General features: G+C 48.1%; 11 protein-coding genes across 11 annotated transcripts, besides 25 other annotated features; all 11 read left to right on the top strand.

The window, feature by feature from the left end:
- Positions 1 to 20,159: part of a sequence feature (heterozygous, Esmeraldo-like haplotype) that runs on past the window's edge.
- Positions 22 to 48: a microsatellite.
- On the top strand, positions 48 to 1,055 carry Tc00.1047053507677.100 (hypothetical protein, conserved; the record flags this gene model as incomplete). The annotated part of the gene is made up of 1 exon (XM_811569.1): positions 48 to 1,055. One exon carries the CDS (start codon positions 48 to 50, stop codon positions 1,053 to 1,055), a length of 1,008 nt encoding a protein of 335 aa, XP_816662.1.
- Tc00.1047053507677.90 (hypothetical protein, conserved) lies at positions 1,469 to 2,857 on the top strand (the record flags this gene model as incomplete). Its single annotated transcript, XM_811568.1, has 1 exon — positions 1,469 to 2,857. One exon carries the CDS (start codon positions 1,469 to 1,471, stop codon positions 2,855 to 2,857), a length of 1,389 nt encoding a protein of 462 aa, XP_816661.1.
- Positions 3,044 to 3,067: a microsatellite.
- Positions 3,769 to 4,560, top strand: Tc00.1047053507677.80 (hypothetical protein, conserved; the record flags this gene model as incomplete). The annotated part of the gene is made up of 1 exon (XM_811567.1): positions 3,769 to 4,560. One exon carries the CDS (start codon positions 3,769 to 3,771, stop codon positions 4,558 to 4,560), a length of 792 nt encoding a protein of 263 aa, XP_816660.1.
- Positions 4,688 to 4,718: a microsatellite.
- Positions 4,876 to 4,898: a sequence feature (AT_rich).
- Positions 5,084 to 5,168: a sequence feature (A-rich).
- Positions 5,423 to 5,451: a microsatellite.
- Positions 5,573 to 5,597: a microsatellite.
- Positions 6,361 to 6,386: a microsatellite.
- Positions 6,388 to 6,413: a microsatellite.
- Positions 6,479 to 6,509: a microsatellite.
- Positions 6,565 to 6,603: a sequence feature (A-rich).
- Positions 6,722 to 6,742: a microsatellite.
- Tc00.1047053507677.70 (hypothetical protein, conserved) lies at positions 6,777 to 7,121 on the top strand (the record flags this gene model as incomplete). The annotated part of the gene is made up of 1 exon (XM_811566.1): positions 6,777 to 7,121. One exon carries the CDS (start codon positions 6,777 to 6,779, stop codon positions 7,119 to 7,121), a length of 345 nt encoding a protein of 114 aa, XP_816659.1.
- Positions 7,367 to 7,407: a microsatellite.
- On the top strand, positions 7,656 to 9,458 carry Tc00.1047053507677.60 (uncharacterized protein; the record flags this gene model as incomplete). The annotated part of the gene is made up of 1 exon (XM_811565.1): positions 7,656 to 9,458. The coding sequence occupies one exon, from the start codon at positions 7,656 to 7,658 to the stop codon at positions 9,456 to 9,458; it is 1,803 nt and encodes a 600-aa protein (XP_816658.1).
- Positions 9,791 to 9,822: a sequence feature (AT_rich).
- Positions 9,890 to 9,920: a microsatellite.
- On the top strand, positions 10,104 to 10,406 carry Tc00.1047053507677.50 (hypothetical protein, conserved; the record flags this gene model as incomplete). Its single annotated transcript, XM_811564.1, has 1 exon — positions 10,104 to 10,406. The coding sequence occupies one exon, from the start codon at positions 10,104 to 10,106 to the stop codon at positions 10,404 to 10,406; it is 303 nt and encodes a 100-aa protein (XP_816657.1).
- Positions 10,562 to 10,584: a microsatellite.
- Positions 10,620 to 10,649: a microsatellite.
- Positions 10,702 to 10,730: a microsatellite.
- Tc00.1047053507677.39 (40S ribosomal protein S3, putative) lies at positions 10,850 to 11,494 on the top strand (the record flags this gene model as incomplete). Its single annotated transcript, XM_811577.1, has 1 exon — positions 10,850 to 11,494. The coding sequence occupies one exon, from the start codon at positions 10,850 to 10,852 to the stop codon at positions 11,492 to 11,494; it is 645 nt and encodes a 214-aa protein (XP_816670.1).
- Positions 11,563 to 11,591: a microsatellite.
- Positions 11,870 to 14,053, top strand: Tc00.1047053507677.30 (hypothetical protein, conserved; the record flags this gene model as incomplete). Its single annotated transcript, XM_811563.1, has 1 exon — positions 11,870 to 14,053. The coding sequence occupies one exon, from the start codon at positions 11,870 to 11,872 to the stop codon at positions 14,051 to 14,053; it is 2,184 nt and encodes a 727-aa protein (XP_816656.1).
- Positions 14,171 to 14,190: a microsatellite.
- Positions 14,190 to 14,224: a microsatellite.
- Positions 14,389 to 14,411: a microsatellite.
- Tc00.1047053507677.20 (hypothetical protein, conserved) lies at positions 14,432 to 15,685 on the top strand (the record flags this gene model as incomplete). Its single annotated transcript, XM_811562.1, has 1 exon — positions 14,432 to 15,685. The coding sequence occupies one exon, from the start codon at positions 14,432 to 14,434 to the stop codon at positions 15,683 to 15,685; it is 1,254 nt and encodes a 417-aa protein (XP_816655.1).
- Positions 15,890 to 18,247, top strand: Tc00.1047053507677.10 (hypothetical protein, conserved; the record flags this gene model as incomplete). The annotated part of the gene is made up of 1 exon (XM_811561.1): positions 15,890 to 18,247. One exon carries the CDS (start codon positions 15,890 to 15,892, stop codon positions 18,245 to 18,247), a length of 2,358 nt encoding a protein of 785 aa, XP_816654.1.
- Positions 18,361 to 18,392: a microsatellite.
- Positions 18,515 to 18,549: a microsatellite.
- Positions 18,745 to 20,159, top strand: Tc00.1047053507677.4 (hypothetical protein, conserved; the record flags this gene model as incomplete). The annotated part of the gene is made up of 1 exon (XM_811575.1): positions 18,745 to 20,159. A coding segment is annotated over one exon (1,415 nt), but the record flags the coding sequence as incomplete, so codon positions are not given.

The raw sequence follows: 20,159 nt of genomic DNA, 5'->3' as shown, positions 1-20,159 counted from the left end.
CCTGGGAGTGCATCGGCGCACACAACAACAACAACAACAACAAAAACATGTGGCGTCGTGGTCAGTGTCTGCGTGCCCCTCCAAAAGTGCTCTGCTTGACAATGATCCCCGGTGGCGGGGCAATGACGCCGGCGCTGCAGCAGCTTGGGTACACCCCATACACCTTCCAGCACACCTTCACAGAGGGTCGTGTGAATACGCATCCACAAGAGTGGTGCATGGTGCTGGATAAACAAAAACCGTTTAACCCCGCCATTCTTGAAGACAATCATGGAGAAACAAGTGGCGATCGGAAGGGATTTGACGCTCTTGTCGGGCCGCCATGTACCTTGGCTTTTGAAGCAATCTTGAAGGCGTGTCCTCTCAGTACCCGTGTCATTCTTGTAGAGGAAGCCGACAAAGACGCATGGGCGAGGGATGCAGCGGCCATCTGGGACCCATTGCTACGACAGACAGGACAGGCAGCAAAGCGGCAAGCCGGCGTTCACCTCCACCAGATGGTCTTAAGGATGACGAAGGGTATGGCAGGATCGAATCGAAAACTTTTTTCAGCAACTACTTTGGAAATGCTAGAAGAGCGTGTGAAGACTGTGGTGCCAAAAGATAGGCTGCTTGTGTATCGCTACGGAAGTGGCTGGGAACCACTTTGTCACTTTTTATCCAAACAGGTCCCGTATTCAAGTGACGCGGGTGTTATTTCATTTCCCCCATATGAGAGCGGTACTGAGTTAGCAGCAGACTTGAGTGATCGTTTGCAGCGAGTGGAGCGGGTCGTGCTGTGGGTGACCTGCTTCCTCTTTGCTGCGTTGTTTGCCTTGTACACACCGCTCTATACACAACTGCGCGATAGTGTCGTGGCATACTACGATGACTACCGTGAGGCCTTTGAGCCTGTTTTGCGGGAAAACGAGGGAAAAACGCTCTCGCTACGAAAGGCATTGGTACTGGCGAAAAATACCACCATGTCCTTTGAAGAAAAGTGGCGTGCGCGTGGGGGTGTGATTGGGGCAGCGGAGGAGGCATTAAGCAAACTTGGCGATAGCGGCCGCGGATAAAAGGAAGGGCTTCGAGGAAGGTTAACGGCTTTTTATTTATTTGTTTATTTTCCTCCCTTGTCGTCCTTTTTATTATTTCATTCTTTTACCCTCTGTGAGTGTGTCTTCTTGCTTGTTGGTTGTCTGTTTTTTTCTCCTCTGTGGCTCGGGGTTACGCCGGTCCATTTTTTTTTTTGTTCCCATTCCACAGCAGTGGCGTTGAAGGGGGCATCGAGTTCTATCTTTTAGATTCTCCCTCCAGCCATCGGCGGTTGCCAGCGCCATCCGCACTAACGAGGCAAGAGGCGGAGAGTGCAGGGAAGACGGAATTATTTTTTTATATAGAAAGCAAAAAGGAGGGGGAAATCCTTTCTTTTTGGGGGGGTGGGGAGCAGTAGGCGGGGTGGGTGACGAAGAAGAGGGACGGCGCCACGATGTTTCCTGTTGTGGGGACCGCCAAAAGTGGCGGCGACGGCGCAAATATCAAAAATAACAACGACAATCCATTCGAGCGCCTGCAGCCGCCGTTGCGTAGCGAGGAGGACGAAATCCGAAAAGGCATTTTTGGTCAGGCGCTGCGGCTGCTGCACACCGCCACAGACGAGGATAAGTTACGCTGGCGACATGCCATCGAGGAGGCCATTGCCGCACGACAGTCCATATCGCGTATGAATAAAAAGACGGCCGTGTCGGAGGGAATCGCTGATGTGACTCCGCTCGTCGGATTTGCCGCAGTGAAACGTCCCCGTGACGATGGCAAAGGGGAGGAAGAAGAAAAGGAAACATGGACGGAGGAGAATGAGGGAGGCGGGGATGGAGATCAACGCCCAGTTGTTGCGGCCGCCAAGGTTAGTTGTGGCTGTCGCACCGGTGCCGAAGATACACCGATGAAAGACACGGAATTTATTGCAGCATATCTTCGCACGTTGCTTGATAAAGTTGTGGGTTTAAGTCTTCTTGAGCTCCATGTTGACGCTCTACGGGTCTTGTGTGTCATTTTAAGTATTCCGCTTCCCAAGAGCCGCAGCAAAATGACGCTCTACAGTACTCTTGCCAGCTTTCACTACACGCATTGTGAGAAACTTGGCAAACGTGTCTCGAGCTCCCACAATGTGCAGGCACAGCTGAAGCGCGACGAACAGATGATTCAAAAATTGTTTCCAGCGGGTTCCACATCCCAGACAACTTCAGGTATGGGAAGAAACAGAGCAGCAGGAGCAACAACAACAACAACTGCATCGCGACCATCAGGCATCAGCAAAACTGTTAATTCTATCACTCTCAGCAAACACAGCAACAGCAGTTGTACCGATAAAAATGCTAGTAATGGCAGTGCCAACCACAAGAATGGCACTCGCTCCATGCTAACTGCTGTGGACAGCAATGTTTCCCCTCTAGATGACACTCCACGGAGTCGCAGATGGAAGGTTGTTTCCGATACCGGGGCGAAACCAAAAAACAAATCTCCCCTGGAGAGGGATGCGAAGGACACACCAGCGGGGGTGGAGGGAGAGTCAGAGTTGGAGGTACGGCACACGGGCAAAGTCTTTGCAGACGCCCCTGTCTTCCGCCAGGCGATGGCGGTATCACGGAATAATGAGGAAGAGGAAGAAGAGGAGGAATGGACAATGGCGCAACTGGAGAAAAAAGTGGCGTCGGTCGTTCAGTTATATGACCCTGTGACGTCTGCGGTGGTGGTGAAAAAGTTAGCTCAGATGGGATATCGCAAAGCATGCGCCATGGAGAAAGTAGAGGCAATCCTACGCAGTTTCCATCAGCGTGAACTTGTGTTCTACGACAACGGCATTGCGTATCTCCTTTAGATATTTTTTTCCTTTATTATGCACAGTGTTATTGTGTGTCCGCGTGTGTGCGTCTTTCCCAAGATTGCCATGTGGAGACTTACGTTATAAAATTTTGTGAGATGAACAGATGCAAGCATAGACTTATTCCTACATGCATTCGCCCTTTCCCTCATCTCATCCCTTTATATAATGTTATCTTTTATTTTGTTGTTGTTGTTGTTCTTGTTGCAATTATGATTGGGAAGGGTGAGTGGGACAGAAGAAAAAAAAAAAAAAACCTACAAGAGATATGTTAAGAAACAGATGATCACGAGAGCAAAAAAAAAAAAAAAGAGTGAAGGTCTTAATCTTTAAGGTTTTGTCTTGTGTTGATTTTGTGTCGCTGAGTCTTTGCCGCTGATGCACCAATACCACGCACGGTGTTTACTGGCATAGAGTTGGATATATATATGTGTACAGAGAGAGAGAGAGAAAAGGAAAGGGAGAAGAAATAAAAGAATGGGGGTGGAGGCGGCAAATGCGGTGTGGTGATTGGGTTTAAGGGAAGAAAAGAGCATATGCACATGTGTGTGTATATGTGGAATCATTGCCATAGAACACATCTTTTTTTTTTGTTTTTGACGGTTTATATTTTATTGTTTTCATGGACAGAAATGTGATCCGTCTTGTGGTTTTGTGTTGGACTTGCTTTTTGTATTCTTTGTGTTTGTTTTGTGCGTTCATGTATGATGTGTGGGGCCTTTTTTTTCCTTTTTTTTCTGTATTTAATGCGCGTGTCTTTTCTTTTTTTGGGTGGGTGGGGCGGGCAATTCCATTTCTTGCCAATAGGTCACTGATACGTGGGGGAAGTTGGCAGTGTGTGTTCGTTCTTTTTTTTTGTACGTTGCACGCCACTGCTAGGCATTGACACTAGTAATTCTGTTTACTTGATGTTCTCAACCCTCCCCAGTTTGGATGACGGGGTGCTGGCGCTGTTGATTGCTGCATGCACACTGGTGTCTTACTTGGGCTCTTTGTACTGGTGGCAACTGGTTCCACGCCTGTTTTACCCAGAGGAGAGGAAACTTGAGGAAAAAATAGCGCTGCTGCGGGCAGAGGCGGAGCGATGCAACACCACCGATCAATTGCATCTTCACGGCAAGCTTACCCGTCAGGTTCAGTTACTCATAAAAGAACTGGCGCAGACACGGAATCAGCGTTTTTCTCTCTGTTGCCCTCAAAACAGAAATAAGACGGGAAATGATGAGCGTCGTTGGTTATTCTTTGGTACTTTTTTGGCCCGTTTAAAGTACTTCCTACCCACATTCATCGACCTGCTCATATCCTTTGGGTTCATAATCCCGTTCCTGTACCTGTTCGGCAATCGCCAAGCTGTTGTTGCCTTTCCACGCTGTTTTCGTCATTGCCTACCTTCGCTCATGAACTGGATAGAGGCGGTGGTGATGTCGGTGCTACTCGGCCCACTTCTGTGGAGCTCGAAGAGCCACAGCTGTGCCAATGGTACTACTTGGGAAGGGAACCGCCGTAATTTGCTGCCTGCACGTGGGTGCAACACTGACGTTAGTGGCTTTGCATTTTCTGACACCGCAGGGGCGGATGTCCCGCTGAAAACCGCGGATGGCAGGGATGATGGAGAAATCAAGAGCCTTGGGCTTCTCTCTTGGTTTTTAGTCTGCTACTTCGCCGTCCGCTTCTCACACCGTGTGCTTTTGCGGAGATGAACGCGATTGAAGGGACGAGCAAAACACAACGACCAACGAACGGAAAAAAATTATTAGGAGGATATAGAAGCTTGTTTTTGTTGTTTTTTACGGGGCGGGAGAAAAATTACGTGTGGATTGGGTGTCGTTTTTTTTTTCTTTTTTTTTTTTTTTTTTTTGAACGGTGCTTCTACTTTTCTTTGCCCCTTTTACAGTTTGATGGCGACGGGAAGAAAAGCCCGGGGGGCGCAGCCAACATGGAGAAGAAAAATACAAAAAAAAAGAAAAAGAAAAGACAAGCAAACAAGTACGCGCACGAATAAAACAAAAACAACGTATATTTATATATAAATATATTTCTTTAGGCCTTTTTTTCTTATTGTGTTACCTGCGCTGTTGAAGATGTCCGTCTTGCCTCATGCGTTAAAGACGCCAGCATTTCGTTGTTCACCTTGTATGAGTGGGGCCCGGTGTGCAGGTTATCTCTAGTCTTTCTCTAACCCTTATTGGCTTTGTTTGCGGTCTGTTTGTGTTGTTTTGCCTGTTTTTTTTTTTTTTTTTTTTTTTACTTTTTAAGACTTTTCTTATTTTTAACCTTTTTCTTTTTCTCTTTTTCTCTCTTTTATTTTACATACCCCCCCACACACACCGCTGCTATTCTTATTTTCATTGTTACTATTGCCCCAAATCTTACCTGTAGATATGTAGGAGCATCGCTTACTATATCCCCTGTTTTTCATAGATATTTATGATAAGTATGCGTCTTGTTTTTGGTCGTGCGTGGGAAGAGGTGCTTTTGGTTGCCTGGTTTAGTTTGCGTTCTCACCTTTATTTTTTACCTTTTTTTTGTTTGTTTGATTAACCGTTCTTCTTGCGCAAAATGTTTCTTTTTTTTTTTTTTTTTTTTTTTTTCTGTAGCTGCCTTCCTTCAGGGAGTGGAGGATGGCCTTGGGAATTGTGCACATATATGTATCCATGTGTGCAGCGTTGCGGGTGGTTTTTTGGTTTTGGGTGGATTTCTCACCACCACATCTTTTTTTTTTTTTTTTTTTTTCTTTAATGTGTATATGTGTTTATTAGTCTGTCTTATCGTTAAAACGGCAATAAGAGCGAAAGCAACGGTGAAAGAAAAGTGTGAGTTTCCCTTTTTGTTGTTTGTTTTAAAGAAGTCTGCGACGGAGAAACGTGGGTTGTGAAGGAAGGATGGAAAGAAGTAATCCATGCGTGTGGGGTCAAAAGGAGATAACGCCCGGAGAAGAAGGAGATAAACAAAGGAGGAGACGGGAGGGGGTGGGGGAAGGTGTAATCCACACGATGGGTGGTACACCGAGACAACATCTGCGTATTTATCCGTATGCAGGAGTGCGTGTGCCCAGACACGCCTGGCTGGAGGGGGGAGATTAGCGGAGGGAGGGGAGAGAGGGGAGAAAAAAAAAAATTTGGATGTGGGAAAGGAGGGCAAAGTAATGGTGATGTTGATTACTGGGATAACGAGTGGGATGAGGAGGCAAAAAAAAAAAAAAAATAGTAATAAATGAAGGGAAAGTGGCTAAAGAAGGCGGTTTTTGTTGTTTTGTCTCTGTCTGTGTAGAGTTTTTCTTCATTTTAGTAAAAAAAAAAAGGGGAAAAAAGGAGTAAATCCCACTCCTTTCCACGCATTCACACGCATGACGCCGCACAAAAACGGCGGGGCGATCCGCTGCAGGGGGAATGGGAAAAGAAAATGGGCAGGTGACTGCTGCGTGGGCGGGGGGAGGAGGTGTCGCTCCCACCACCGACGATAGATAAGAGTCGGCCCACTCTCATTCACCGTTTGCCCTCTTTTTTTTTTTTTTTTTTTTTCTTTTCTTGTTGTTGTTGTTGTTGTTGTTGTTTGGAAGTGAATTGTTGTGTTTCCATGCATCTTTTAATTTTATGTTCCAACATTTCCTTTTCCTTTTCTTTCCTTCTCTCTCTCTCTCCCTCTCTCTGTGCGTGTGTGTGTGTACGAATGGGGTGTTATGTGGCGCTGGTGGCTGTTTCTAATTTATTATTATTGTTTTCTTCTTCTTTTTTTTTTTTTTTCCCTTCCCTACATGCGCACATATTTGATTTTTGCCGCACCTTTCGCAACGCGAGGGATAAAAATTAGGCGGAAGGCAGGAGGAAACGACATTCAAAGGAGGCGGGAAAAGGAATAATAAAATAAATAAATAAATAAATATCTTTTTTTATTGTTGTTGTTTAAGGACGGTATCATGCAACCGCCGACCCCTCCAATGACGCCATTTGAGCAGGACGTCACAAGAGCGTTTCAGCTGTTGGGCTCCGTTCGCGTTCAGTCGGCCATGTTACACCGCAGCACGACCTTCTGTGTGGATCGTTGCCTCGACACGGAGGAGCTGTACACGCTGCTGCGCACCACGCAGGCCCCAATTCGATATCGACTGAACGCGGACCTTGCAGAGAAAAAGTGCGTCACGAGCTGCAGCGCCAAGTGGGATGAGCTGTACCGCATGACAAACATGCGTGTGAACGAGGATGAGACGCGGAGGGTGCAGTTGAATGCCATGTCGTCCATGATGGAGGCCATGCGACAGTGAAGAGGGGAAAGGCTTCTCTGTTGCTTAACACGTTACGCTCCACCGATGAACGGTTGCAGTGGGAAAGAGGGGAATGTGTGTGTGTGTCTGTGTGTTTTATCTGTGCGTCTTGCCTTCCATTCCTTTTATGGGAACGCTGACGGTGCCTCCATTCATCTCTTCCAATTGGTTTTTGATGCTCCATTCTTCCTTCTCACTGTGTCCATGCAATTTAGTGCAATATAACTTCTTTACAGATCTTTTTATCTCTTTCCATCTCTCTCTCTCTCTCTCTCTCTCTCTCTCTGTGTGTGTGTGTGTGTGTAGTTCTTTTTCCATTTTTTATTTCCTCCTTTTTACTTCCCCCCTATTGGACCACGCGGCTCCCTGTGTTCCCCATTGAATTACGGGAGGCTCCCTTTTTTTTTTTTTTTGTAGTTTTGCATTTTGTTTTGTCTTTCTTGCAAGCCATTGGAGGGGAAAAAAAAAGATACTTGCCGTGCGTCACACGAAATCGTTGTCCATAAGCGGCAGTTTTTTTTTTTCCTGCACAAAATGTCCCCGCCAGGTAGCTGCAATGCATTGCCCTACTCCACAGAAACCAGACTGAACTGCATTATTTGCACGGCGGCGGCGGTATCCTCTTTATTAGCTGGTGTAGTTTTTTCTGTGAATTACTTTGGCTTCTTTTATTCTAGCGCGCTTCGAAGTGTGTTCAATGACGTGTTTGCCGTGGTAGTCATAGTGCAGATGCTGCAGGCGCTGCAACTCTTCATTTTCGCCTTCATCACAGTCTTGAGGGGGGAAGGCATTTTGCAGTTGAGCAACTGTTCCCAATCGGGCATGACGTACGCCATGTGCAACATCAACGCATCACTCTTTCAGTATCTGGATGCGATGGGGCAGTTGCTGCAGACAATCTTTTTTTTTGTCCTTGCTAACAGTCGTCGCCTTACCTCACTGGAACAACTCGACAACAGTGATGACGAACGGATTGTCCGTACGGGGGAAATTGCAAACGATGGAAATGCCCACACGTCGTGGGAACACGGGTATAGTAGTAGCGCAGGGAGCTCCACGTCAGCCTTGACGCAAAACTCTCACAGCGTCAGTGATGATCGTCAGAAACGGCGACGTCGGTCTTCTAATCAAAGGGGAGAGGGCAGTTGCGGAATTTTTTTTCTGTTTTGTTCCTGTTGGGGGTATATTTTACCCTGTTGTGATGGCCGCCCCTCTAATAACAACAGAACTACTGCTACCACGAGTGGTGCAGTTGCTGCAAATGGTAATGGACCACCTCGGTCCTTTTCCAGGTTTCAGTCGCCATTGTTGCCACGCGACGATGTTGAAAATGAGGAAACGATAACAAGGGCTGAGCGCCATACTTTACTACGGGTCACATGGAAAGCTTACCTTGCTGCCTTCTTGTTTGCTTCGATTTCCCTGTTGTTGTGTTGGATATTGCTTGTATATGTGCCAGACATTGTGTTGTTGCCACGTGATAACGATGGGATTTTTGAAAAGTCACGAACGATAGAGAACACAGTTTTCTTCTCAGAGGAATTTGCATGGTGTTGGATTCCTGGTAGCGGTGACCTTTCTCCCTCCTCATCGTCGTTGCAAAGAAAGATTTTATTGCTGGTACAACTGACTGTAGGATACGCCTGGCTGTTGCTTTTCATTTTTAGTGCATTTTATTCATACACGGTGTTGCGGCGTTCTTCTCCATCCTTGCTGCGCGATAACCCGATTGTAATATGCCGCATTGTTATTTTCTGCGCCTATCCGACTCTAGTATGTATTATTAGTGCCTTGGAGCGCTTTGTTGTTACGTCTTCATCTTCCCATGCTGCTTCCGTCGCACGTATTTATCTATCGGCCACAGTGTCTTTCATGTATCCATTTTCTGCCGCGGTAAACGTTTTACTTTTTTTGTACACGGAGGAACTGATGGGTTGGATGGTTGCCGCGTTTTGTAAGCGTTGCTGCCGCTGCATCTACGGGGTTCAGAATTTAGGTGGTCAGAGGCCGCGCATTGACTTTGGAAGTAGCAGCGATTTCCGCGATCAAATCTTCCCTGAAAGGGTTGAAGGCAACAGCGTGATAACAACGGGATTCTGTGCTGTAGTAAAGGCCATTGCATGTTCTACCGTTACTGGGCTTCCTCCTGGAGGAGCGCCGTACACGTCCACTTCATCAAATGATGTTTTTACTCAAGGGAACCGCACATCTATACGTGTTCCCGCAGCCGCTAGTGAATCTCTACCCGAGCATAGGGTGACACAAGCCGTGCATCGTAATGCGGGCGCTTCCATGTATTTTCCTCCATCCAACGAGCCTGCTGGTGGTTCGGTCTGACTGTGAATGAGAATAAAAAGGGGAAACTTAGATGAATGTGTGGGGGTTATGGGGGAATGTAGAGCCAAGTAGAAGTGACGTATAGTTACATACAAATTCATGTGCTAGTGCCTCTGCAATGTCAAGGGATACCTCATTATCGACTAAAGTTCCCCCCCCCCCAGTAGGCACACCTTTGCTTACACGCACACACGCAAAAGGGACAAATAGAGTGAGCGGGCGAGAGAAGAGAGAAAGAGAGATAATCCCCTATCAGGTTGCTTTTTTCCTTGAAAACCGCTTCTATTTTTACGGGTTTGTTACTTCGTTCACTTTTGTTTGTGTTGATTTAGAATAAATATTTATAAATATATATGATATAAATGTGATAACTCTTTTTTTGTTTCCTTTTTTGGAATTGCTGCCGGGATTTGTGTTTTTTTGAATTTTTTTGTTTGTGTGTGTGTGTGTGTGTGTGTGTGTATTGTTGCGTTCATTTCCTTTTTGGCTGGAGATCTGTTTATTGTTTTTGTTGGTGGTTAACTTTTATGCCCGCTATGATGTCTTTGCCGTTTGGATCGAATCGTTACGGTGCACCTGCTTTTTCTGTTGGTTTCCATTCACTTGCCGCCCCTGCGTGTATGCACGCGAAGAAGGTCGTTAACAATGTTCCTGGCGGTGTTTAAGGAGTTTGCCCACCCAGAGGTGTTGGCGCAGGTAGAACAGGGAAACATATGCCGTGTCGACAGGGCCACGGAGCCGTGCACACTGGCGAAGTCAGAGGAGGAGCTCGCGGTAGTGAGCCGCAACGCCAAGTTATTTATTGATGACGAAACAACAAGTGAGGAAGAGGTCGAGGCGACGCTTGAAGCCCTCTGCAAGCTCGGCTTCACAGTCACAAATCGCCATCCCGTGACTTCGGCGGGGTGTCCAATGCGGGATCGTGTCATTCTGTCGTACACCGCGTGATGATGTGACAGGGCCGACATGACCCTGTGCGCAGCCCCCTCGAAAAAAAGAGGAAAACGGAGTGGCGAAAAAGTAAAATAAAAGGAAGAAAAAATTAATAATAAAAGAAAACGAACAATGAAAAGATGACGGAAGGTAAATAAGTCGACATGATTTTATTATTATTATTGTTATTATTGGTGTTTCTTATTTATTTATTTATTCTTACCTGTCGTGTGTGTGTGTGTGTGTGTGTGTTTGTGTTGCCGTGAAGTGGGGTGCTGTCCGTGCGTCTCAGCGGGACGGGTCGTGCTCGTCTCTCTCCCTCTCTCTTTCTCTTTCTCTGCGTGTGTGTATGCACGTACACGCCTCTTATTCCACTCTTTTTTCTTATTTACCGTTGTTTTTGCCTTCTTTTCCCAGGTGGACTGTCAAAGGGACAACACACAAGTGGAACAACAGCGATGGGGCCTCTCTCCAAGAAGCGTATGATCATCCGCGATGGCGTCTTCTACGCTGAGCTGTTTGAGTTCCTCAAGCGCGAACTCGCCGACGACGGCTTTGCTGGTGTGGAGCACCGCGTCACTTCGACCCGCACTGAAATTGTCATCCGCGCCACGAAGACCCGCGAGGTGCTTGGTGAGAAGGGACGTCGCATTCGGGAGCTTACGGCGTGCCTGCAGCAACGGTTTCACTACAAGGAGGGAAAACTGCAGCTGTTCGCCGAGCGCGTCGAGGTGCGTGGCCTCTCCGCCATGGCGCAGGCCGAGTCTCTCCGCTTTAAGCTTCTGAGCAACCTGCAGGTGCGCCGCGCCGCGATGGGGATCATCCGCCACGTGATGGAGTCGGGTGCGAAGGGATGCGAAGTGACGGTGGGTGGGAAGATCAAGGGGCAGCGTGCAAAGAGCATGACCTTCCGCGATGGCTACATGATAAAGTCCGGCACGGCCCACAAGAACTTTGTGGACGTCGCAACGCGTCACTGCCACCTGCGTGCCGGTACCCTCGGCGTCAAGGTGAAGATCATGCTTCCAAAGAGCATGCAGAACGAGGAGGAGATTCTCCCTGATGTGATCACCGTCCTTGAGCCCAAGGAGATCACGGCCTAAGAAGGATGCACATGGAACACAGCCGCCCCAGTATTGCATACGCCTTTGCTCCTTTTTTGATAGTTCCATTTTTGTTTTTGTTTTTGTCGTTGTTTTTTTTCTTTGAATTTTTTCTAGGCTGATGACTTGGGACTTGATCATTTTGTTCTTCTTGGAAGAAAATCGCCGGCTCCGTTACTTCTCTGTTGAGGTGGGCTGAACACCATAACATTTTTCCTTTCTTTTTCTTTTTTTTTCTGTGGTGTGCGTGTTTCTGCGCAGCGCCTTTTTTTTCTTCTTGGAGGCTTCTCCTTCGGCCTGCGTGTTGCCTCTGGGGAGGATCAAAGCAGGCAATAAAGGGACATAATTGGCGGAGGAGGAGGACATCTATTCGACATGAAGAAAATTCCACGGCATCCGCAGCTCCAGCCCATTCGTCTGCCAGCTGCAGAGGAGAGTCCGAAGCCAACCCATCCGTTCCTTGCCGGAAGTAAAGATGAGTCCAAGTTTCTTGGCTGCACAACGCGCGTGACGTTCCCTGCTTTGATGCGCCACCAGAAGGCGCACGGCAAAGGCTCTAATAGCCCGTTGCCGGAAATTGTTTGTGAACGATTGCCGATTTTCAGTCATGGGGACGTAATGAATGCCAGTGCCGGGGTGCAGAACGACTCATCCTCCGTGGATAGAGCGTCAGATAGATCCCTCACGGATATTTATTTTGGCGCGTCATTGCGCACTACGGAAAACGACGAAAATGAGGGACAAGATGCGAAAGAAATGCAGGAATTCCTTTTAAACGCATTCCCTGAGTCGTTGAAACATATTGCCACAGATGAGGCGAGCGCAGAATGCCTCTCTTCAGAAAGCGTGGAGGGGGTAACCGACAGCGGGTACCATCGGCAATTCACGGAATTTGTTCTTCGTGATGTGTATGAGCTGCTGTCGCGAGCTGCAGCCGCCCATGAGGCACGTCTGCGTTACCTAATACGGCAGAATATGATGGATATGGAAGGAACAAACTCCAAATTATTTGAAGCAGCTATGATAGATGAAAGTACACGTAGTCTTTCTGAGTGGAATGATGTGTGGTATCAAGCTCCACATCCCGCAAGTGGGGTACTTGTGGCAGTTACTGTGCGTCCACCGCGGTTTGCGGCGGGAATGGTGTGGAATGGGAACGATTCTTTCTTACTTGGTGGAACGGCTTTTTTGCAGGAAGGCCGTATTCTACAGATTTGGTTACCATTTGGCAATAAATCCCCTGAGAGCTCCAAAACAATGCCAGTGAATAGTGGGAATCAGGTGAGCTGCAATACTAGTGTCACAGGAGGTGCCGGGGGCAGCTGTCACAGGTTTCAGGTTCGCCTGCTTCTTCGAGAGTTTCTGTCAGTTTCCAAGGTGGGAATGGGCTCCATGATGCAAACCTTTTCGCTCATTCCTGAAAATGTATCTGTGAAAGTTACGCGAAATCAGGCCCTGCAGTATGGACTTATCCAAAGTGTCTTGGATCAGTGCGCACCTGGGGCGGTGTCACGTGCCTTCTCACTCCAACTGCTTTTACCAACAAAAGTAAGGAATGGGATTATTTTATCTTGCGTGGACGATGCGGCGGGATCCAGCCATGGGCTTAACCAGACGACACCGGGCTCTCAAGTCGACGATGAAGAAGAGCAGAGGAATAAACCTGATGGCAGTCGCTCCTCTTCCGTGATTTGGAGCCTCTCCTCAACGTTGACGAAAAAAAGCCCTGTCAAAGCAAAGACGTTTAGACGTCAGCCATTGGGCGATGAGGCCTACCTGGTCTACACGAACCCGAAGCTTTACGCGTTGGTAATGAAACATTCTCCAGCCACTCTTACGACCAATGCGAACGTTATCCGTGAATACCTTCAGTATAGTCAACGTCTTTTTCTTTACCAATTGATGAAGCGATTGCTCGCTGCCATTCGCACGATACAACGTTTTTTCCGTCATTGTATTGCGAAAAGGGAACGTGCGGTGAACCGAATGTTGCGACTCTGGGGGAAGCTTGAACTGGACAGCAGAGATGAACTGAAAAAGTACACGAATGCTTGTGCCACGACGGATCGTCTTAGTTTTATTGTTGCATCGGTCCTTTGGCAACACGTTATTACAACGAAGGAGTACAAGATGGCCATGTTGGAGGAACAATTTTCCTTGCGGCGGGTGGCGTATCGAAAGTGGTGTGCGCAGCGTCTAGAGGAAGACCGAGCGAAGCTTGAAATTACTCGAAAAGGAAGCTTGTCCGTGGGTCTCATGACAGATGTAAAGAAAAATAAGAAGTCAAAAAGAGCTAGTCATGTCGAACTGGAGAAAATGCCTGCAGTGCGTGGAGGAAAGGTGGTTGATGTCGCTTTGTTGAAGTCAAATAATCAATGGATTTTGAAATGGGGGGATGTCATACACGCCCGTTTTGGGTGGTACATTGACCCCGAGGAGTTGTTGCAGGAATATCACCGCCGATTGCTGATTTCTCTCCGGAACTCCATTCTTCGAATGGCGGAGGTGCAGGAAGAGTTGAAGAAAAATAGTAAAACAATGGCCTTATCGCCGCTTTGATTGCTGGAATAACGCGGCGGGTGAAAAATTTTGTCAGTGAGGCCAACAATTACTCCTATTTAACCTTCTTTATATGTGTTTAGGCGTCTGGCCGTATGTGTGAGTGTCTCGATCCAGCTCTCTCTCTCTCTCTCTCTGTGTGTGTGTGTGTGTGTGTGTGTGTGTGTGCGTTCTTGCCTGTGGTTTCTCTTTCAGTTGTCTGAGGTGAAGGAAATGGAGCGTGGCGGGTAAACGGCTTCAACAGCAGTGACCGCATGCAGAAACAAATAAAAATCATTATGTATTTTCATGTACCAGATGTTTTCTTTATTTTCTAGTTTAATCAACGAGAGGTCTTTTTTTTTTTTTTTTTTTTTTTCGCGGTGGGGCTACCGGTAGATGCAAGAAAAGGGTGTTGGTTGCAATGAGGGGTCAGGCTCCCTGTTATCCCCTTCGACGTTGACGGCGTTGCGTCACACGCGTCTCTTGCCGCGCAGCATCCCTCCTTCCTTTGCTCTGCAGAGTCAGTTGATTGGCACAGAGTTTTGCGCCTCACTCTCTGCAGCGATGTTGGAATTGCTGCAAAATACTCCGAGTGGTCTCTCGCCGCTTGACTCCAACGCTTCCAAAATGGTGACAGATGTGAATTCACCCGTGACAGCCCTTCTTTACGATCTCTCGGCGCATTACGGGTCGCACACGCTCCGCAGAGCGGCAAGCCATCCATTGGGGCCGTGCTACACCAGCCGTCGGAGGCGGTTGTCGAACGGTCAACACGATGGAAGACGACAGTTGTGGTCGTTAAGTGCAGCTCATCGTATGTGGTGCCGCCGCTGCGGGGTGTACCTTTTAGCAGGAGAGACCAAGGCGCTTCTTTCAACGTCGAGAACGAGTTCATTCCAAATTCCTGGCGACGTCGATGATGTGAATTCCTCCGACATGAATGAGCTCAATGAAAAGCACACGGCGACCAGAGGAACATATGTGTGCCGCCGCTGCATGAACAATGAATGGCTGTCACGGGGGAAGAAAGGCTGCGCGTCCACACCACCACCAAAATCATCACCTTCCTGTGGTCAACTATCAGAGATAACGGACGAAAAGTCGCCATCGAAGACACCGCTGCATGCTTCAGACACCACTTTTGGCGGTTCTGTGGAGGCACGACTTGCCACCATTGTGGGCCGCACACGCAGGCGGAAGCGCAATAAACGTGGAGGCGTGGTGAGGACTCCTGCCATGGCGATGAGGAACACATCCACCATTCCAAAGGCGACTCTTCGTGCGGTTCCTAAAGGCTCCTTGGCACGCGGGAAGAGAAGCCGTTCGGCTGCCTCGAAGGAGCCGGCCCCTCGCAAGAAGGATCGTCTCGCAATGAATATTCGTAGCACAGAACGAGACGTCAGCGCTGTGGCACCGGTGCGGAGGGAGGCTCGAACGGAAGGGTCTCCTTCGATCTCGAAAGTTGTCTCGTGTGCGGGAAGACCTGAGATCTCGACAGATGAAAGTGAAGTCAATGCGCAATTTCCCACGCTTCCGCGAGGACCACCAACAAAAGGTCGTCGTCACACTTTCAAAAAAAGCGGCAACTGCTCGAGAGGAAATCCTTCTTCTAATTCATTCGCCGACACCCTCTCAAGACTCGGTCTTTAGTATTTTGTTGTTGTTGTTAGATTTTTGCTTGTTGTCTCATTCCGTTTTTCATTTGTCATTTATATGTGTGCATGTATCAATGTCGTGTAAGCTGAAAAACGGACACAATTTTTTATTTTTTTTTTTCCCCTTTTTACACATGCACACAAACATATTTTTATTGTCTCTATCTTTAGTGGTCCAGGTAGAAGTGGTGTTATCCTAATGTCGTTGCGTCTTTCAATTCACGCCCACTCTGTGTCGCCTGTGAGCATTAATTTCGACGCCTTGGAGGCGTACGTCGCTGGACTTTCAGTGGAGGAGGCACTACAGTATATATTAAATGCGGATGTGACATGGCCCACGGGTGACGACGAAAAGGAATCTCAGAAGCAGCCCGGGAATATATTTTTGGATTGCCCGGTGCCTGTAGGTGTGGAATGTTGGCGAAACCTCCAGGTGGAGGCGCCGCAGCCTCTCAGCCTCCCCGATACCGGTAGGTTCTCACTCCCTCAGATGGAAATGACGGCTGATACAGCGAGTGCTAAGCACGGCGACGAAGAGGGAGAGAAGAACGCCAATGAAACAGGGGCCGGAAACCATGGGAATGAGCTTGCGGTGGATTCACGTAGTCTAAGCGCTTTTATTGACCCTTCGAGTTCTACATTTCATCGAGAATTTCAGCAGGCCCTCTCGGACATGGTGAGAGGCGAACGCTCCATTTTGCGTCAGGAGTTGGTGGAACAATTTGTTCTTTTTGACATGTTCCGTGAAAACTACTTGGCAACCCCCTATGCCTTTCTCTCAAGGTACTCGATTCCGATGACATTGAAGGACCGTCGGCGCATGGTGGAGGTGTTCTACGGCGTCGACGAAAAGGTGCTCAAAATGTTTTTTGGTGATCGCATGCACAAACTGGAGCTTGAGGAAGAGTCCGAAAGCTGGTTTTTATTTGGAGCACGTGCCATTCGTAGTCAAAATATACAAAAGCTTATAGAGGCAGGCATCAGTGAAGGATCTTTAAAGCGTCAGTGGGAAAATCTCAAAAGGGTATGCAATTTTCTTGTCTCCGCCTATCGTGGTCGTGATGGGATGCTGATTCCATACACCACACCTGTGCTCACCGCTCTTCAGCAGTGTTTTGCCCTGCATGGAACACTTGGGGTCCAGTACGGGACTTTTGTGTTTGGCTTTGAGCACCGACTGAGAGGGCGTTTCTGGACTCCGTTATCGTATGAAGAGTGCACCACCGCCTGCCAGGCATTGTCTTTATGGTGTGATGGGTCGCAGCTGAATATCCGAGAGGACTTCTCTGGCGGATGTGCCCGTATCGCTCGTTTTTTAGACGAATACCGTGTGGTGGCGGAAATGCATCAACTGATATTTGGAGAGGCGATGCGCTCACGGTGGCAAGTGCAGTTTGACGAAGTTCAACGTGCAATCACAATTAACACAGGCGGAGGGACGAGTGGAAATCCTCACGCAACCACTGCGGTTGGGACGACGATGCTGTCGCCCACGACAAATGTTTCACATGCATTGCTGCCACGCAACACAAGCACGGGGAAACTGGATGGCGACTCGCAGTCGGGTTTGTCAGCGGCCTCGTCAGTAACTCCGAGAACACTCAGGCCACAACTCTCCTCCATATCTAATCGCCCATCAAGCACCCCGTCGCATGCAAACACTGGGCTTTCAGGTATTAATATCAACAGTTCCCCAGTTGTGTCACCCATAGCCGCTGCTGCTTCCGCCACGGCAATCAGCAGCAACGCCAATAATAATGGCAGCACTCAAGCTGGTTCCGCTGGGGGAGGCGCGCAGGCCGCCGCTCCAAACCGCCTTCGTTTCTCTGCCAATGGCGCCTTTACACGAGCTTTTCTTCAGGAGTTTCCTTCTATCATGAGGTGCTTGTTTCGTATGGCTACAACGATTTCGAAGTCGGGGGAAATAGAGGAAGCTTTAGAGCTTTTTTATGGCCGTGTGTACATGCAACTCTCAAACTTGGGTTACCGTTTGCAAAATACACAGGGTGTAGAAATTAGTACCTTGTCTCAGGAGTTGCCCTCTCCCGAGGTGGAGGGCTTTTCAGAGGTGGCGGAATCGAAATACGCGTGCAACAGCCAAAGAGGTAGCCGTGGCGAAAGAAGGGCCACCACCAACACCACCACCGCGGAGTTTGCAGGGGACGAAGTCGGCTCCACCGGCAACCCGGCAAAGGCGAATCCATCGGAGTGTGAGGAAAAACTGGAAGTGGTGGCGAATGTGCTGAAAAACACCGTGGTCAACACTTCACTTGTGGGTCATGCCATCGCACTTTCATCCCGGCGTCCGTGCACCCAGGTTTCTCAACATCAATCGCAGCCAGCGACTCATAGTTTTAGCACTCACTCCTCGGTGGCTGTTGACAGTCTAATTTGTCTTCGCGAGCTGTGTATGCTTTTAAGCATGATGCCGAACGCATTTAATAGTCTTACTACCCTTACAGAAGAGGATCATGCGGCGTGCGACAACGAGTTTGCCAACTTTGTTTTGGCCCTCAAGGTCCTGGTGCAGATTCATATGGCCTCAGATGACCTGTAATTGCATTTGCGGGACCTCTATTTCTTTCTTTTCCAAACTATATATATTACTCAGTGCCTTCAAAAAAAAAAAAAAAAACACGTTGACGGCTCTCAACAATTCTTGTTTCCTTTTTGTTGTTGTTGTTGTTGTTGTTGTTGTTGTTAATGAAAACTGGAAAGACAAAGTGTCATCTGGGACTCTCAATTGGTGTGAATGTATAAATGCTTGTAACTTAACCCCTCAAAGGGTTGCATGGAAGAGAAATGAATTGTTTCTTCTCTTTTCTTATTTATTTATTTATTTATTTTATTTTTTTTTTTGTCAGGGGAAATTAGGGCGTGGTGTACTTTGTTTGTGTGTGCGAGAAACAAGGAGAAGACGGTACGAATAAGAAGACGTAAGGAAGATATAAAGGAAGGAATAGAGGAGTGATTTCCCAAGTCATAGTCAAAGATACTGTGCCGGGTGTATATGCGTTTATATTTTAATATTGCAAATTAATTGATATTAAACTTATGAACACTGGAACGCAAAATATATTCTTAGACCAAGATGGGCAGGGTGAGGAGCGTGGCCCATCCGCGTACGTCAAACGTTTTGGTGGTGGGAGGCCGCGTGAAATGAATGGTTTGTTGCCGGATTCTCTGCCATCGAGCAGCAGCTATGTGCAGTCACCAGAAAACACGCTGTGCAGCGGGAACGGGCCGCAACGGTCTTTATTTGGCATGCGGTTTGTTGGAAGTAGGGGAACGTCTGTCTCCAAACAGAATTTTGGTCGCAAAGACAGGCGTCTCCTGCCGCTGATGTATCCAAAGGATGAAGAAGCGTTTCTTCAAACTCTGCGAAAACCGACATCGAGTGTGGAGTACCCCCAAGGGGATTACGATGGTGATGATGATGACCCCAACGCCACAGAGGCCGTGGACGATGATGCCAGTACGGTGCAGCAGGGAGGCTGGACTCAGCCTCTGGAAGAAAGGTTTTCCCTGGATGAATTACGGCGTCTTATGTGTTTTTTCTCAGCGGATGCGGACTCTTTTGAGAACGGCATGTTAGGTCCAAAAGCAGACGCCAATCGTCGTCCTTTCAGCAGGAAAATCACGGGAAAGAATTTTATGGTGAGGAACTGCTCTTCCTTGAGTAGACTGTCGGAGGAAGGCAAGAAGATGGAGAATACTGAACGGCATCCCCAAGTTGAGGAAAGGGAAAATTTGTGTGAAGAGCGCCCTCAGGAACATTCCTCGGGTGTATTTATTGGACCACCTGCTGGTACTTATCAGCCGGTACAAACAAAGGAAGAGCTTCAGCGTGCACTCTTTTCATCTGACGGGCTGAAACAGGGTTCCGGGCACGATGCGTACACACGTGTTTTATCCGAACAGGAGTTTGCACAGGCGATTAAAGTTGTTATCCCCAGCGCCACGGATGCGGAAATTATAGATCTTATGAGAAAGGTTGACTACGAAGCGAAGGGGTGCACAACTTGGGATGATTTCTCAACGTTTTTAGTCTCCCAAAGTCGTCACCGCTCCCATCTTGCTAATGGACCGATTTCAGAGTTATCCACAACACCTGAACCGAGCTATTGCTTTTCGCACTCGCAGCATATAACGGGAACTTGCATGGAGGCGGACACACGGCGTAAACTCCTATTGACCGGTGGGTCCGAAGGCACTGTACGGGCATGGGACCTGGAGACTCTGACAAGCCGTGGAATTGTCTTTGCAGGGGACTGTTGGGTTGTTGGTGTGCACTGGGCGAATCAAATTCAAAGTATCCTTATTGTAACAATGGATCGTAGGGTGATTGTTCTGGATTCGAAAACCCTGGAGGTAAAGCGCCTCTACCGTGGGCGTGCATTAGTCGACACTATGGATGGTTATATGTACGCCCATGATAGTGTACAGTCCCGTCAGGTGGGGGGGAAGAT

This window comes from Trypanosoma cruzi, genomic scaffold (assembly GCF_000209065.1).
Source record: "Trypanosoma cruzi strain CL Brener 1047053516323 genomic scaffold, whole genome shotgun sequence".
NCBI lineage: Eukaryota > Euglenozoa > Kinetoplastea > Trypanosomatida > Trypanosomatidae > Trypanosoma > Trypanosoma cruzi.
The sequence above is the reverse complement of the archived record's forward strand: the minus strand, read 5'-3'. Positions and strand labels throughout refer to the sequence as shown.